This window comes from Hemitrygon akajei, chromosome 17, assembly GCF_048418815.1.
Source record: "Hemitrygon akajei chromosome 17, sHemAka1.3, whole genome shotgun sequence".
Classification (NCBI taxonomy): Eukaryota; Metazoa; Chordata; class Chondrichthyes; order Myliobatiformes; family Dasyatidae; genus Hemitrygon; species Hemitrygon akajei.
Genome location: NC_133140.1, coordinates 42534159 through 42551981, shown reverse-complemented (window position 1 = coordinate 42551981; position 17823 = coordinate 42534159). Strand labels below are relative to the sequence as shown.

The 17823-nt window shown below is 38.0% G+C and overlaps 1 protein-coding gene across 4 annotated transcripts in view; it reads right to left on the bottom strand.

Annotated features, from left to right (window-relative positions):
* rpgrip1l (RPGRIP1 like) overlaps positions 1-17823 on the bottom strand; it is a 177296-nt gene that overhangs the window by 14488 nt on the left and 144985 nt on the right. For all 4 annotated transcript variants that reach the window (XM_073069985.1, XM_073069988.1, XM_073069986.1 and 1 more), the window contains 3 exons: positions 6738-6924; positions 2057-2141; positions 198-331 (listed from right to left, as the gene is read on the bottom strand). In XM_073069985.1, coding sequence (XP_072926086.1) covers positions 198-331; positions 2057-2141; positions 6738-6924 — 406 coding nt within the window. The remainder of the gene's footprint in view (positions 1-197; positions 332-2056; positions 2142-6737; positions 6925-17823) is intronic.

Sequence of the window (17823 nt, the reverse complement as noted above, 5' to 3'; positions counted from 1 at the left end):
TATAATGATCTTTAGGGTATCTGTCTGCATGCTTATTAATTACATTGAAACATTTTGAATTATTAATAACAAAGAGCAAATAAATTGCTTTATCAAAGATATACAGGCCATAAATTAAATTAGGGCAATTGCTACAACTGTGATATATTTTGTTCTTGAACCAACAAAATTGTCCTCTCATTTTCAAATGTACTCACTGTCAATGTCCTGTTCAATAATGTCCTCTTCCTTTAGGAAAAGCTCTCTCAGATTAACATATGCAAAGCCAATATCTTCACATTCCAGGTCCTGTTCATCTTCAGGTGGATCACTTACAACCGTAAACTTTATACTAATAATGAAAGCAGAGATAAATTTTTCAAGAGATACTCCAAGAGTGCTGTGGAAATCTCTACTGTGCAAAAAGTTGAAATCTTCAAATTAAAACCTTCAAACTAAAATGACAAATCTTTCTCTGTCACACTTGAAAGAATTTTTCTGTCTAATGTAACTATTAGCAAATATTGTTTACATAAATAATTGAAATGACTAAGTGAAACAATTAAAAGAAAATCAGTAATGGTTCAAATGATGTGACTTTTTTGAAATGCAAGTCATGTGTTGGTTTGGAAGTATATCAGAGATATTGGCCTAGTAACTCATCAATTCCATTATGCGAATATTGAAACATGGTTCACCTGTTCTGTTTCAGGCTAAAGCATTAGTTTGCAGTAATGATGTATGTGAAGATATTGTAGAGAGAGAGCCTGGAAAGACTTGTGAGTGGAATCCAAATTATAGACCAACACCATAATATTTTCTTTGGTGAAATCTACTCCTAGATAGAAGTTCTAAAGATCTTTAGGAACAACAAGCAGATGGATTTTGTTAGAGGTAATAGGAGAAGATATTTGCCAGTTGTATGGTCCCCTTAAACTGAATTTATGTTCCCTAGTTTTAGATTCCCTCATTAGGAAATATTCTTTCATCACCTAAACTGTCAAATTCCCTACAAATTTTATACGTTTGAACAAGTCTACCTTTCAGTTCTTCAAAATTCCAGTGAGTCTGGTCAATCTTTCCTCTTAACACAACCACTTCAACCCTGGAATCAGTTTGAATTGCCTCTAAAACAAGTATATCTCTCTAGGTAATTTGATCACTCAGAATGTGGTCTTACCAACACCCAATTGTCACAGGACTTTCCTGCTGTTGTAGTTAACTCTACTTGTAATATATTTCAGTTGCTTTCTTAATTACTTGTTGTACTTGTATATTAACTCTCTATGTTTGACATACCAAGACACTCTGATATGACTTTACAGCATCATTCTGTAGTTCTCCTACTTTTCTATCCAACTTGGATAATCTAACATTTCCTCACATACTCAAACTGCTAAATTTGTACCCACTCACCTAGCCTTTACAGACTCCTATTGCCTTTTTCACAGCTTGTTTTCCCACTTGCCTTTTTACATCAGCCTTCATCCAGGTCACTAATATAAATGGTTGAGGCCTTACACGGAGATCACCATCAACAGCTTGTCAGCCCGAAGATTTTCCTGTGACTGCATATTTTCCAAATGCTCCAGTTTCTTCCCAAATGCTGCTGTTAGGTTAATTAATGACTATGAATTGCTTCTCCCTATGGGTAAGTAGCTGAAGAATCAAAAGGTGAAGTTGCTGGATGTGTGCGAGGGACTAAGTTGAAGGGGTATAGGACAATAAAATGATGGGGAGTTGGACTGGTGACACTGCTCTGTTTGGAGCCAACATGGACTAAATGACCTCCTTGATAATAATAAGCTTGGCTGAAAAATAACTCAAAGATTATTATTTCCAAAATGAAAGTTTGATTTTCTTTTTATCAATGAGGGTATAAATATATTAAAGAGAAAGGTTTACTTGGACTTTATTATTTATTGTGATTCTTTAAAATGCTCTAAAAAGGAATGACATGCTAGAACAATATTTTTCAGACACAGGTAATCTGAAAGTACTTTCAAATAGTACACAGCAGTTCTTATCATTGCATCCTGAAAAAAACTGGTGTGACATAACTGCAATTAATAATTACCTTTCGAGGTTTGACTCGAGACCTTGAAGCACTGACCCAAGGAATTGTCTCCTCTGCTGGTTATTTTCTTTATCCACATGGATCACTGTCAAGAAAAGACATGCCAGATTATTTGATGCAAACTGACATCAACAATTCTACATTCCATTTAGAAAAACATAAAAGCCTCCATTTCTTTCCCTTTCTATGTTTACCCTTGAAGAGATAGCAAGCTGAAAGGTATCATTGTATTAAATCTAAGATCATGTGATCACATGTCATATTGGTGGCAGCTTTATATGTGTACTGTCAGAAAATGATACAGGCAATATTTGACTGTGCCACCTAACTGTCACTTGTTGTTAATGGCACTGGCAGTGTCAACTGGAAAAACAGGCACCACTTACTGCCATATATTTAAGACGATTTATTGCATGTTCTTTCACCCATGGAGATGGTGATAATGATCATATATGGCAGAGCAGTTGTCCTTCCTGACTCTGCAAGTAATTTAATTTTTTACATCTGCCACAACTCTGCTGAGACAGAACTGTCCCATAATGCACTAAGTAAAACTTGCAGCATGGCATTTTGTCGGTATTTTAATATGGACCAGTTCAATGCTAGTTTTTAATTATTTTCTTATTTCTTCCTATAATGAATATTTAACACAAGAGGCTATGTGTGAGCTGGAGTTTCAAAAAATTACTTTGTAAAGAATGTCACTGAATCAGGGTTTCATTTCAATCTGAGCAAAAAACAAACTATACATACCAGAAATCTCAAACTAAATGCACAGAATGCAGGACCTGCTTTAACGGAGAGAGATATAGAGTAAATGTTTGGGAACAAGGCCCTCCATTATAACCAGAAAAAGAAGAAAACAGTGGGGTAGGTAAGTAGGGTGGAGGGAATGAGAGTGAGACAGAGGGGGAGAGAGAGTGCAGGAAGGGAGGGAGCGGAGGGAGAGAAAGGGGGAGGGGGAGAGAAGGGGAGGGGGAGGGGAGAGAAGGGGAGGGGAGGGGGAGAGAGGGGGAGGGGGAGAGAGGGGGAGGGAGAGAGAGGGGGAAGAGGGGAGATAGAGATAGAGAGCATGAGTGTGTAGGGGGAGGGGAGGGAGGAGGAGGGGGGGAGTGGGAGGGAGAGGGGAAAACAGAAGGAATGCCTGTGATAAAGTGGAGAAAAAAGTTGTCAAGGGAACAAATACTTTAAAATTCAACACTTGGAAAATAGCAAAGGGAAAAGAAATACATTGAAACAGAGAATTTACAACCACGTCAGGGGAGAGAGGAAAAAAAAAGCAGAGGTTACCTGAAATTAATAAATTCAATATTGAATCTGTAGGGCATCACTAAATCCAAAAGGAAAATACTGTCTTCCTCAAGCTTATGTGAGGCATTTTTGCAGTGATGTAGGAAAACAAAAACAGAAAGGAAAAGGGGCAGAGAATTAGAGTGATAGGAAACTGGAAGCTCAGGGTTACAACATTAACAATGAAATTCACCAGCATCTTCAATGCCCCAGTGCAAACTTTGGTTGTTTGAGGAAAAGGGTATTCGAAGAACAAAACTTTAGATCTGGCACAAAACTTCTGATCTACAAGGACTTCTATGACCTGGACAATGTACAGCTGGTAAACTCAAAACAATGGAAATATACTACAAATACTGTCCTCACAAAAAAAACCCATCAAATCCATTGCAATTATAAGTGCACCAACTCCAGAATTTGCACCCAGGTAAAAATCCCTGGCACTGAAGCCCTAGTCACAGATAGTCAGTTATAACAGGCACATGCTTGATATCAAATTCTTGAAACAGATACTCTATTTCAAGTTGTGTCATGGGAGCAGATTTCAAGGTAGGCAGAGGAAAAGATTCAAGGACGTGCACACAGTTTCCTTGAAGAAATGATAATCTTCACTGACTCTTTTGGCCCATGAACACTCAGGATAGTTTTGAGAAGTATGCATCTCTGTTTAAACTCTCTGTAACTGGAGGTACAATGAAACCACTGGTCATGACATGAATTTAGATTTTCCTTCTCCATTATGATATCTAGTTTCCACCTTATTTAGGAAGAGAATTCAATGTAATTTTACAATAAACCATTTGTCTGTACCACTGACAATTATTCTCACTACAAAACTTTCATTTGCCCATTGGTGGACTATTTCTGTTGTTAGGCAGATTACACAGGAAATCCAGTGCTCTAGAATTTTGTACATCTCCAAATTATACATATTATTAATAAGCTGAGGATTGTTTACAATATATCTGAATACCTGGATTAATTTTGATAAAAGGATTTTCATAGCTCTATAGTTGGAAACGAAGACACTAGTAAAATACCTTTCATGATTTTGCTTTCTTTGAAACATTTTTGAATATTGTCACAACAGGGTACAGTGTGATGGAATTCCAAAAAATACATTAACCGTATATTTCTGACCAGGGACCCAAGACCAGGGAACCAGATCATGGCTTGGGGACACTAAGATGATTTCAGGTGATCTCTCTAGCTGCTGTTGTCTCCAGAACCTCTGGGACTTGGTTCTACTGCCAGGACTTCTCTACCACCACTGCCATTGCCGCTGCCTTTAGGATCTTGCCCATCCCTCAACTTTGCAACTTTATATACATGATATTGATATAGACACCAAAGAAAAGTGTTCTAATTTTGCTAATGACATAGAGATATGTAGAAAAATAATTTTCAAAAAGCTCCTACTTCAATGTTAAAGATTTGCCAATGGAGGGTTACCTCATAGTGGCTTAGATAAATATGGAGAGCATAGGTATGATGGATTCTCTCAGTCTTTTTCTCAGGGTAGGGAGTCTAAAACTAGAGGGCATAGGTTGCAGACGAGAGAGGAAGATTTACAAGGGACGCAAGCGGCTGCCAGAGGAAGTAATAGAGACTGGTACAATTTCAGCACTTAAAAGTGATATGAAAAGGCTCATGGATAGTAAAGATTTAGAGGTATATAGACTAAATATCAAGATGACATTTTTTCCAGAAGGTTGTAATCTTCAAAACTTTCTTCCTCAAAAGAGTGGAGGCAGAGTGTATATTTTTAAGGCAGAGGGATATAGATTATTGATATGCAAAGGGGTGAGAAGTTGATGGAAAAGTGGAATTGAAGCTATAGCTAGATCAGCTGTGATCTTATTAAGAGACAGGGATAGGCTCCGGGGTCTAAGTATTCTTTCTCCTAAATCACGTTTGTATGCTGTTCCCATATCTGCTTTTCCGTCCTACCCATCAATTTCAGAATTCTTCACTTCTTGCCATGACCCATATTTGCTTTGCTGCTCCACCAAGGATCTTGCTAATCCCAACATGATCTTGCTCCTAATGCTGCTGCTTTAGGACCACGTATTTAAGCTGCTGCCTACAGGTTTCCACACCTTTCCCATGACTTGGTTTGTGGCGCAGTTGACATTTTCACAACACAAAGCCTGCAATGAAAGCATGCTCTCACTGCAAAGGCATTCAGGACCCTCTCCCAGTGTTGTTGCCTCAAATCCTATTTCCTTATCAGGATGTTGTTGTTGATGCCACTGGACCTCACTCTCACTACTGGTGCCACAGCTGCTCCAGTGATCTCCTCATTATAATTTTTTTTGTGTTTAAGCAAGCATTCTTGCATATATATTACAGAATGCAATGCAACCTCCATAATTGCAGCTTAATAGAATTAAAATTAAATAGTACGCCAATAAAACAAATTCAAAAACAAACTGAAGCGACTTTTCAATTGAAGATCTTAAGGCAACAGAAATTATCGCTATTCATAATTCAGCAACTCTAATTCTTGGCGTATTTCCAGAAGTATGTTCTGAATTTTCAAAGTATGTTTTTGAAAGCTTCTTTCAAACTTTAGCATTGTAATATTATTTGGAACTAGTTCACAACTTGAAGTGAAAAAAAAGCAATTGTGGATTAATCCAGCAAAATAATAATTTATAGAACTGCATTCCCATTAAAACCTTTTTGCAGCTTTTGTATATTTATTGGCTATAAGGCCCAATTATTAAAATCATTATTCTGTTTCTGTTATATTGTGATCTATTTAAAAATTATGATCAATAATGATAGCTTCTTTATTGTGTTAAGTGCTTATCAAAGCTGATTATAATTTCTTTTACTGATTTTTGTTTTTGAAGTGATGTGTAAACAAGTTCTCAAAACTTACATAATAGTTCAATAATAATTTTTAAAGAGATTCCTGAAAATCTTTCTGCAGTAAATATTTTGCAAAAATAGTAAGGAATCAGTTTTAATCAACTCTATTTATTTATTTATTCCATACATTATTTATTTTCTAATTTTAGATGTACCTATGGTCATCCCACTGTTCTCCACATCTTCCAAAAAGAGTGTTTCAAATTACTTTGTAATAAGATACTTCAGAAAGAAGAAAAAAAATTAGCAGAATTAACAACTCCCAAAATTGTGATCTATCATTAACCATTGCCGATATCTTATCACTGACAACTGTTAATTTTATTGGCTTCATTCTCGTTAAATATAACATATACTTAATTCAAAATTCTATTTATAGCAAATAGCTAAATGAATCATTTTAATTAGATGGCAATCTTGACTCCATTATTAATGGTTAACAAATGGCAATTATAAATGGCAATCCTTGGAGGAATCATATTCAATTACCCTCTTTAACCAATTTTATCTTTACCATTGCTGTGATTATAACTGATCCATTGTCCACTGCATGGCTTTGGAAGAGACAATGGTGTTTCTTCAGCAGGCAAATTGTAGAATCTGTATTCAACAAACAATCTTTGAATAGTTTCATCCTTAAGGATTGGACTGTCTTCGGTTAGGGTAAGAGATACAATCTCAATTCGGATCTTTTCTGATGGCTGTAGGGACAATAATAAAACAAAATAATAGACAAAATAGGTTACAAAGTTATTGCAATTTCAATGAATAGGTGTCTCATCCTGTAAAATGACCTGAGGCATTCTGGTGAAAAGTTAATTTTCCACTTACTCGCCTTTAGGACCCTTGAAATGTACATTAAACCATGAATCTTTTTCCTTTATTATGTATTTTCAGTTACTTTTACGGCAAACCTAAATCTGAATATTTCAAGAAATCTGTTTTATTATTCAGAAGATTCATGGAAATTTTACAAAGATGACAAGAAAATTACGCACCATTCTGTCTCTGCTAATACAGGTACAAGGCTTCATCTGGCAATATTACGAGGATTAGCATGGCATGATGAAATATTTAGTGGATTTTTTTCCTCTAAACCTAATAAATCAAATGACTGCCAAGTGTCATTAAAGTGATGGCCTTTGAATTGAATAAGCTTTTCATATTCAAATTAGAAAAGAAGAAAAAGAGATCGAAGCAATGAAAGGGTTTGCAAATAACCCAAATAATCCTGAGCTCAACTACTAAGAATGACAATAGTGTTATGTTTTATTTTAATAATGTATTTATACAGAGTAATCAATTTAGCCACTAGGCTAGTCTGACATGGGAATTCATTGGCAGGAAAAATAAGAAAAATATAAAACGAAATTGTTTGCATTATTTAGAACATCCCAAAGCTATTGTAATGTTTTTCATGTGTTATGATGTAGGGAAACAAAGGCAACATGAGCTTCAACGGGATACGAACTGATAATATGTTTTAGTGAAGTTGGTGAAGAAATTTATAGTGCCCATGATAGCAAGAGGACTCCTCCACTTTTTGACTACTGCCACAGAAATTAGACATGCATTGATTGAAAAGATAGGACCTTATCTAAAAGAAGGCACCTCTGATAATGAATACTTCCTCAGCACAGCATTTTTGAGATCCTAGATGATGCATTCAGTTTTTACTGTAGATATTGAACCCACAACCTTCTGAATTAGGGACAAGAGAGCAACTGCTGAATCATGTCTGATATTTAACAGGCAGGAGTTAATTTCAGCACCAAACAAACTACTGATTCAAATTAATGACTGCACTTGTTTTTGCTAACTTATATGTACAAGGATTTCAAAGCTTTGGACTGTCCAAAGCAAATTATTAGCACACACTACAGAAGTATTTTGTCTGTTTGCATTATCTGAACAATCTTACCAAATCAGTTTTGGTTTTCTTTGCATTTGGAGTTGACTGTAAGGAATCTCAGAAATCAGTACCAACTGCACCACGGCAATTCTCATTTATGAACTAGGCTAGCTGATCTCTCATTGTGTTATGCAGTTCTATGGACCTCCCAGGCACAGAATTAAGGTTCAACACAGGAACAGTCAATGGTCCCCACTGGTATTTATCATTGGAAGGAACAATCCTAATCACATTTGCTCATCTTGGTTCTTAAACCCTTCACTCCCTTTTCCTGTATTCAGCTGCACAATCCAATCTTAAGGATCAGCATAATTTTTGCTGCTGCATTAATGTGAAATTCCACTTCAGCAACTTTATAGAATGAATAGTGTTCCTCAGTCATTACTTAGTTTATATTGTAGGTACATATCTGCTCATAATATAACTGACCTATAATACCATTCAACTGAAAATCAAAGATCTCATAACACTATTCAAAGTGCAAAGATAGACCATAAGACTATAAGATAAAGGAGGAGTATTTGGCCTATCAAGTCTATTCTGCCATTCAATGACAGCTGACATGACTTCCCTCTCAACCCCATTCTCCCATCTTCTCTCTGTGACTTTTAATGCCCTTACTAATCAAGAGCCTATCAGCCTCTTGATTAGTAAGGGCAATAAATAAATATACCCAAAATATACCCAGTAAATATCCCCAAAGACTTGGCTTCACCAGCTGTCTGTGGCAATGAATTCCACAGATTCACCACCTTCTAGTGAAAGAAATTACCCCTTATCTTTGTCCTTAAGAGACATCCTTGTATTTGGAGGCTGTGTCCCCTGGTCATAGACTCAACCACTATTGGAAACATCTTCTTCATGTTCACCCTATGTAGGCCTTTCAATATTTAATAGATTTCAATAAGATTCTACCTCGTTCTTCTAAACTCCAGCGAATACAGGCTCAGAGCCATCAAACACTCTTCATATGTTAACCTTTTCATGCTTGAGAACCTCCTTTCCAATGCCAGCACATCCTTTCTTTCAGATAAGGAACCAAGAATGTTCACAATACTCCAAGTGTAGTCTGATCAATGCCTTATAAAGCCTCAGCATTACATCTTTGTTTTTATTGTATATTCTAGGCCTATCAAAATGAATGCTAAGATTGTATTGCCTTCCTTACGACTGACTCAACCTGCAAGTTAATCTTCAAGGAATCCTGCACAAGGACTCTCAAGTCCCTTTGTACCTCCAATTTCTGAATTGGCTCTCTATTTAGAAATTAGTTCACACTTTTACTCCTTCTACCAAAGTGCAGGACCAATAATTCCCTACACTATTTGCCATCTGCCACTTCTTTGCCCACTCTCTTAATATGTCAAAGTCCTTCTGCAGACTCCCTGCTTCCTCAACACTACCTGCCTCTCAATCTACCTTTGTGTTGTCCTCAGACTTGGCCACAAAGCTATTAATTAGACAGAAACATGTAGCATGAAGTAGAGGGCTACATATCACATGCAGATTAGATTAAATATATTGACATCATGGTAGGGGCAGGGCTGATGGACTGAAGAGCCTGTTCCTGTGCTGTACAATTCTTTGTTCCTTATGTATCCACTATTACCCTCTTAAACCTTTATCTCCTTCTTCCTTTACTTCTCACTACTCCAACTCATGCTTTCCTATTTTGATTCCTAGCCCATTTCTTTAAAGCCAATAACAACCTCCTCTCCAACACCTAAAATGGAAGTAATAATCAGAATCAAAATCTGGTTTAATATCACTGGTATATATCCTGAAATTTGTTGTTTTGTTGCAGCTGTACAATGCAAACATAATACTAAACACCTATAAATTACAAATATATACAGTGCTGCTCAAAAGTCTTAGCCACTCAAGATTTTTTATATTAATTTTGTTTTAGATTAAACCCATGCAGTCATGGGGAGAACGTACAGGCAGTGGCGGGAATTGAACCTTTATTTATTTTTTATTTTGTGAATTAGTGTGTCAGTAAAAAAAGAGAAAATTTTATATTTCCAAACATTTATTTTTCAAAGGTTTAGTCTGAGCAGTAATTTTAACACTGGTTAAATTCAGATTTTAAAGTGTAATTTTCCAGGAATTGGAATTGAACTGGCATTGGTTTATTATTGTCATGTTTACTAACAGGCAGCAAGGTAGTGTAGTGGTTAGCACAACGCTTTACCGTACCAGTGACCCAGGTTCAATTCCTGCCACTGCCTGTACGTTCTCCCCATGACTGCATGGGCTTCCTCTGGGTGTTCCACAGTCTAAAGATGTACTGGTTGATAGGCTAATTGGTCATTGTAAATTGTCCCAAGATTAGACAGGGTTAAAACGGATGTTGCTGGGCAGCGCAGCTCGAAGGGCCGGAAGGGCCTGTTCCGTGCTGTATCTCAATAAAAATAAAGTAAAAGTAAAAATTTAAATGGTACAGAGATTTTTTTTTGTATTTCATTGAAGAAAGATAACATATTAAATAATAGACCACTTTTCAAATAAAATCTGATTACTTTGTAGGTATATAGACCAGTGTATGATTAAACAAAGGTAACAAACAGGTGCTAATGATCAATGACATAATGAGAAGAATGAACTAAACTGAATCGGATGTAGAAGGAATCAAACTGGGCGAAGGTCAACCAAAACTAAAAGGTGAGGGTGTGGAAGGTGTTACAGTTTAACTTTCAAATCATCAATTCTTACACCCGGCAAGAGTGAGCATAGCAACGAGACACAAGGTAGCCATCCTGCATCAGCAATGTTTCTCCCAAGCAGAAATGACATGGTTTTATGATGTGCTGTCCAACCTCTTCTGAAGAAGCACAAAGAAATGGGCAAGGTTGAAGATCAGAAATGTAGTGGTTGGCCACAGAAACTGAGTGCAGCAGATGTAAGTACATCAAACTGGTGACCCTTCTAACTCAGAAGTCCAGCACTGTTATCAGCTGTAAACTCACAGAAACCGCTGAATCCAAATGCATCCCTATAGTCTGGAGAAGTCTTGTCAGAAGTGGTCTTCATGAAAGAATTTCTGTCAAAAAGTCATCCCTCCAACCAAGCCAAGATACACCTCTGCACAAAAACAAAGGCCTGCAGTGCTAAACAGTAGCAGCAAGTGCTCTGGGCTGGTGAGTCAAAATTTAAAATTGTTGGCTCAAATAGGAGGCAGTTTGTCTGGAGAAGAGCTGGACAATACAACTTGGATGAGGGTCTGCAGCTAAGAGTGAAGCACGGTGGATGTTACCTGTATGTTTGGACTGCATTTCTGCATGGAGTTGGTGATCTGGCCAGAATTAATGGAATTCTCAATGCTGAGAAGTACAAGCAGGTTCTCATCTGTCACACAATATCATCAGGGAGGAACTTGATCCATCACAACTTCATTCTGTAGCAGGACAATGACCCCAAACACACAGCCAATGTAATAAAGGACTATGTTCAATGAAAAGGCAAACAGATGGTATAACCTTCACAGAGTCCTGATCTCAACATCATCGTGGCTGTTGGATTCCAGAAGGAAGCGAGACAGTTGGAGTCTGCAGAAGAACTGTGACAAGTTCTCCAAGATGCTAGGGACAATCTGTCAGCTGATATTCTTATAAAACTGTATGACTGTGTACCTAAGGGAATTGATGAAGTCTTCAGGTTCTTGTACCTCCTCCTTGATAGTAGGAATCAGTGGAGGCATGTCCTGGGTGACGGGAGTCCTTACTGATGAATGCCATCTTTTGAGGCATCGCCTTTTGAAGATGTCCTCAACGTTGGGCAAACTAGAGCCTATGATGGAGCTGGCTGATCCTGCAACTTTCCTCAGCTTTCTCCAACCCTGTGCAGAAGCCCCTCCATACCAGATGGTTATGCAATCAATTAGAATGCTCTCTACTGTACATCTGTAGAAATTTGTTGGAGTCTTTGACAGACCAAATCTCCTCAAACTGCTAATGAAATATAGCCACTCTTATGCCTTCTTTGTAATTGCATCATGTTGGGCCCAGAATAAATCTTCATAGATTTTGACACCCAACAACTTGAACTGTGCACCCTTTCCACTGCTGATCCTTCAATCTGGTACGTTTTCCCTTGACAGAGTAGTAAACTAGCCACGAATATAAAGGAGGATAGAAAAAGCTTCTTTAGGTATGTGAAAAACTGAGTTTTTTGGCCATCAGACTAAATTTTATGTTTGGCGTAAGCCGAACACACCATTTCTACCATGAAGCATAATGATGCATCATGCTGTGGGGATACTTCACTGCAGCAGGCCCTGGAAGGTTGTGAAGGTAGTGGGTAAAATGAATGCAGCACAATACAGGGAAATCCTGGAGAAAAAGCTGATGCAGTATACAAGAGAAATGAGACTTGCAAGAAGATTTGTTTTCCAGTGAGACAATGACCCCAAGCACAAAGCCAAAGCTACACAGGAATGGCTTAAAAACAGCTATGCCTTGATCAAAACAACTTTCAGAAGGCAATATTTATTTATTTATTTATTTATTGATTGATTGATTGATTGTGTAATTGGGTTCTCTTTATCTAGTTTTAGGACTTGCACGGAGATCTGATCACATTTTAAATCATATTTATGCAGAAACAGAGAAGATTCTACAGGGTTCATTAACTTTCTAGCACCACAGTATTTGCCAGCAAGTTAGTAGGGAATGGGGGTCCAAAGGTTCTGCATTTCAATCTTACTTGCAAACTGGCATGCTTTCCTCATTTCCTTTTTCTCTTCTTCTTAAAGAGAACAGCACACATAGCCTGAATCTGCAATCTGGGGTCTGACAATTTTGAGGATCAATATTTTTAAACATCTTAAAATGATGTTGATTATTGAAGTACCCAAGGCTGTGACTGTGGATTCCAGCTGTAGTAGTCCTAAACGGAAATATTTAATGATTCCCTTCGGACCTGCATGACTTATCGGCGCCAGAAAAGGATTGTAACTACAACAGTATAATTAACGTCATCACCAAGTGAAAAAACAACTCTTAATGTTTTGCAAATTAAATACATTGAAAAGAGAGAAGTCATATTTTGAATGTGAATCTATTAGTATGGTATTTATATTCCAAACCACTTTGCAAACAATATACGAGAATTATCTTTGTTTTTAATGTTGGCAGATGTTTAAAACAAATTAATAAGATTACATATCCAATGATAACTTGACTAACCAATTAATTTTCTTTGACAACATTAGTAGAGAATATATGTTGGCCAAACACCATCCATTCCTCTCTGCACTTTTTCAGTGTGCTATAGGATATTTTACATTATCTATATACAATAGATACACTATATTTAATTCATTGTCTTATATGAAAGCTTAGCATTTCCTAGGTATGGCATTGAACCATGTGGCTGGGTGGGTCGGGGCTAACCAAATGTAATATTTCTAAAGTTCAAGTATCATTTATCACTGCTAATATAATCATAAAAATAATTAGTACAATCTTTAATAAGATTATTTTTAAACAGGAACAACATGATAAGGTTGTTCTCATTAGATCAATTGACAATTGATAAATCAATATTACCAAACTAATGTCAGTGCCCTTGCCTGGACCCAGGCACCTAGGTCCTGGTTATTTCCAGTCCACTGTGTTGGGCAGATCATATCATTCACCATATCCCAAAAAAACACCTATTCTAAGCTCTGTTGCAGAAAGAGACTAGAAAGAAGAGAAAAAAAGTTAATATGTTTTATTCCTGTCAGAATAAAAGGTAAGGAAACAGGTTTAAAGAACCATCGTTTTCAAGAGATTTTGAGACACTGGTTAAGGAGATGGAGGATGTACAGCAGGTACAAGGAGGAGAAAATGAGATACTTGAGTATAAGAAATGCAAGGGAACACTTAAGAAGGAAATCAGGAGAGCTAAAAGAAGGCATCACATTGCTCTAGCAGACAAGATGAAGGAGAATCCCAAGGGCTTCAACAACATTACTAAGAGCAAAAGGATAGCAAGGGACAAAATTGGGAAATCTGGAAAATCAAGGTAGTCATCTATGAGTGGAGCTGAAAGATCTTTGGATTTTATGGATCTAAGTTTATTTGGGAGATGGACACAGATTCTATAGATGTGAGGCAATGAAACAGTGAGATAATGGACCCTATACAAATTACAGAGGAGGAGGTGTTTGCTATCTTGTGATAAATTAGGGTGGGTAAATTCCCAGGGCCTGATAAGGTAATCCCTTGGAACCTGTGGGAGGCTAGCACAGAAATTGCAGGGGCCCTAGCACAGGTATATTTAAAAAGTTCTTAGTCATGGGTGAGGTGCCAGAGGAATGGAGGATAGCTATTGTTCTGTTGTTAAAGAAAGGCTCTGAAAATAAGCCAGGAAATTATTGTTCTATGTTCTATATCAGTGGTGGGAAAGCTACTGGAAGGTATTCTAAGGGGCTGGATATACATTTGGATAGACAGGGGCTGATTAGAGATGGTTGATGTGGCTTTGTGCATGGTAGGTCATGTCTAACCAGTCTTAGATAGTTCTTCAAAGAAGTTACCAGGAAAGTTGATGAAGGCAAGATAGTGGATATTGTCTACATGGACTTCAGTAAGGCTTTTGACAGGATCCTGCATTGTAGTTTAATTAAGAAAGTCCAGTCGCTTGGCATTCAGGATGAGGTAATAAATTGGATTAGACATTGGCTTTGCAGAAGCCTGAGAGTGATAGTAGATGATTGTTTCTCTGTCTGGAGGCCTATGACTAGTGGTGTGCTTCAGGGATTGGTGCTGGGTCCATTGTTGTTTGTCATCTATATCAACTATCTGGATGATATGTGGTAAACGGGCTCAGCAAATTTGCAGATGACACCAAATTAGTGAATGCCAAGGAAGGCCATCAGAACTTGCAGAGGGAACTGGATCAGCTGGAAAAACGGGCTGAAAAATGGCAGATGGAATTCATTGCAGACAAGTGTGAGGTGTTGCACTTCAGAAGGACCAAGCAGGGCAGGTCTTATACAGTGAATGGTAGGGTACCAAGGAATGCAGTAGAATAGAGGCATCTGAAAATACAGATCCATAATTCATTGACAACATGAGTGAATCTGCAGATGCTGGAAATAAATAAAAACACAAAATGCTGGCAGAACTCAGCAGGCCAGACAGCATCTATGGGAGGAGGTAGTGATGACGTTTCGGGCCGAAACCCTTCATCAGGAGTGGACTTCACTCCTGATATTAAGGGTTTCGGCCCGAAACGTCGTCACTACCTCCTCCCATAGATGCTGTCTGGCCTGCTGAATTCTGCCAGCATTTTATGTTTTTATCCATAATTCATTGAAGGTGGCATCACAGATAGGTAGGGTCATAAGGAAAGCTTTTGGCACATTGACCTTTATAAATCAAAGTTTTGAGTATAGGAGTTGGGATGTTATGTTGAAGTTGTACAGGACATTGGTGAGGCCTAATTTGGAATACTGTATGCAGTTTTGGTCACCTACCTACAGGAAAGATGTCAATAAGATTGAAAAGAGTGCAGAAAAAAATTACAAGGATGTTGCCAGGTCTTGAGGGCCTAAGTTATAGTTTAGGATGTTATTCCATAAAACAAGGAAGAATAAGGGGAGATTTGATAGAGGTATACAAAATTATGAGGGGTATAGATAGTGTAAATGCAAGCAGGCTTTTCCCACTGAAGTTGGGTGAGACTACAACTAGAGGTTATGGGCTAAGGGTGAAAGGTGAAATGTTTAAGGGGAACATGAAGGGGAATTTCTTCACTCAGAGCATGGTGAGTGTGTGGAATGAGCTGCCAGCTGAAGTCATGGATGCGGGTTTGATTTCAACACTTAAGAGAAATTTGGACAGGTACATGGATGGGAAGGGTATGTTGGGCTATGGTCCAGGTGCGGGTTGGTGGGATTAGGCAGATCAGTAGTTCAGTTGTAGGCTAGATGGGATGAAGGGCCTGTTTCTCTGTTGTAGTGTTCTGTGGTTCTATAATTATATGACTTAAACCTTCCTTGAAGATGGGCAACATTTTCACTGGTTCAAGAACCTCTGGTTCTTGACAAATCAAAAGTGAAGAAGGGGCATTCTGTGTGGTAATGAGAACCTTTAGGGCATGCATTGTGCCGTAACTTCATTAACATGACTTCCACTATCGAACCTTATTATTTTTATACTAGATCATAGATCTAACTAAAGCCAGTGAGTACTAACTAAAGTCATGGCTTCACCATTGTGATTGGAGTTGGTGGTGAAAATATTCCCTGTGTCTTTGGAACTTGCCGGGAGTCTGAGAACCGCTCATTGGGGAGAGTGGGCATTCTAATTTAGGCTTTTGAAATCTTGGTTTGCAAAACACTGTGGTCCAAGAAGCTCTTATGTTGGATAGTCAGTTAGAGGAGATATCAAACAAAGAAACTAAAAGAAGTGCTGAGATGAAGTTGGATGCAGTCCTACAAGAAGTTTAGCAATTTTATATATGCAGTTAAAGTTAGTGAAAACATCATAAAATGCCATCAACCAACAATTACACTTCAAGCCACACACAACTGTTTTATGTAATATATGCCACATTAATCAAATATCCAAAATTCTTATGCACCTTCCCCCCTTATGCACTTCATAGTTATCCCAAGACTACATGTACATCTCTCAGCTTTTACATGCTACCAGCTATTCAACCTCAACAAGGAGATCACCATATTAGAAGACACCCACAAATACAATTCTCCCTCTGTCTTTTTCCAGGTGAAGTCTGCTCATAAGCAGGAGATTGGCAGAGGACGAGCACAGTTGCAATGGCTCAGCTATTACAATTGGAGCAACAGCCTGCAGTGACGTAGATTTCATCTGATGATACATGATCATCCTTCTCACATTCACTTTTCCCTCATCCCACCATCTTGTCTAATTATTAGATGGCAGCTCCAACTTCTACCCTCCTCTCACCATATTCAACTTCTGTGCCTTCCTTCTCTCAGAGAGCCAAAAGCTTTCATTTAAAAGTCTAAAAGAAGTGTCTCATCAGACTCATAGCCAGTAGCTCAGCCACTGGAAATTTACTCCTGTATAAAGTAGCTTAGATTAGTCTGGGTGCCAAAGGAGTCAGAAGAGAAAGCCCAGGTGCCAGCTTTTTGTTACCCAGCTGCAAAGCAAGTTCTGTCTACATGATTCTGATGAGGAAGTTGAGGAGGCTGCCTGCAGGTAAAGATGACAGGGATATATAATGAACAGTCTGGTGCATTCACAGGTCAACCTGAAATGCCAACGAGCAAGTGACAGAACTGCTCAACCTTGCATACGGTTTTGCAAATTGTAGGGAACAACTGCAGCATAAACTGTCTATTCTATATATATCACACTTATTCTAGTGACACATGCTATACCAATCTGATGAACAGAGCAAGTATTTAAAATTTTATTTAGAGATATATCATTGAACAGGACCTTCCAGCCCAGCAAGCCACACCACTCAGCAACCCACCTGGTCACAAAATAATTTACAGTGTTTAATTTACCTACTAACTGGTACATCTTTGGATTACGGGAGGAAACTGAAGCACTGTGAGGAATCCAGCATGGTCATGGGAGAGAACCTACAAACTCCTTACATTTGGTGCTGGAAATGAACTCCAAATTCTGATGCCCTGAGCTAACCATTGACCTCTGTTGTATTGTAATTATAAACACACACCACTTAATCAGGAAAGAGAAAA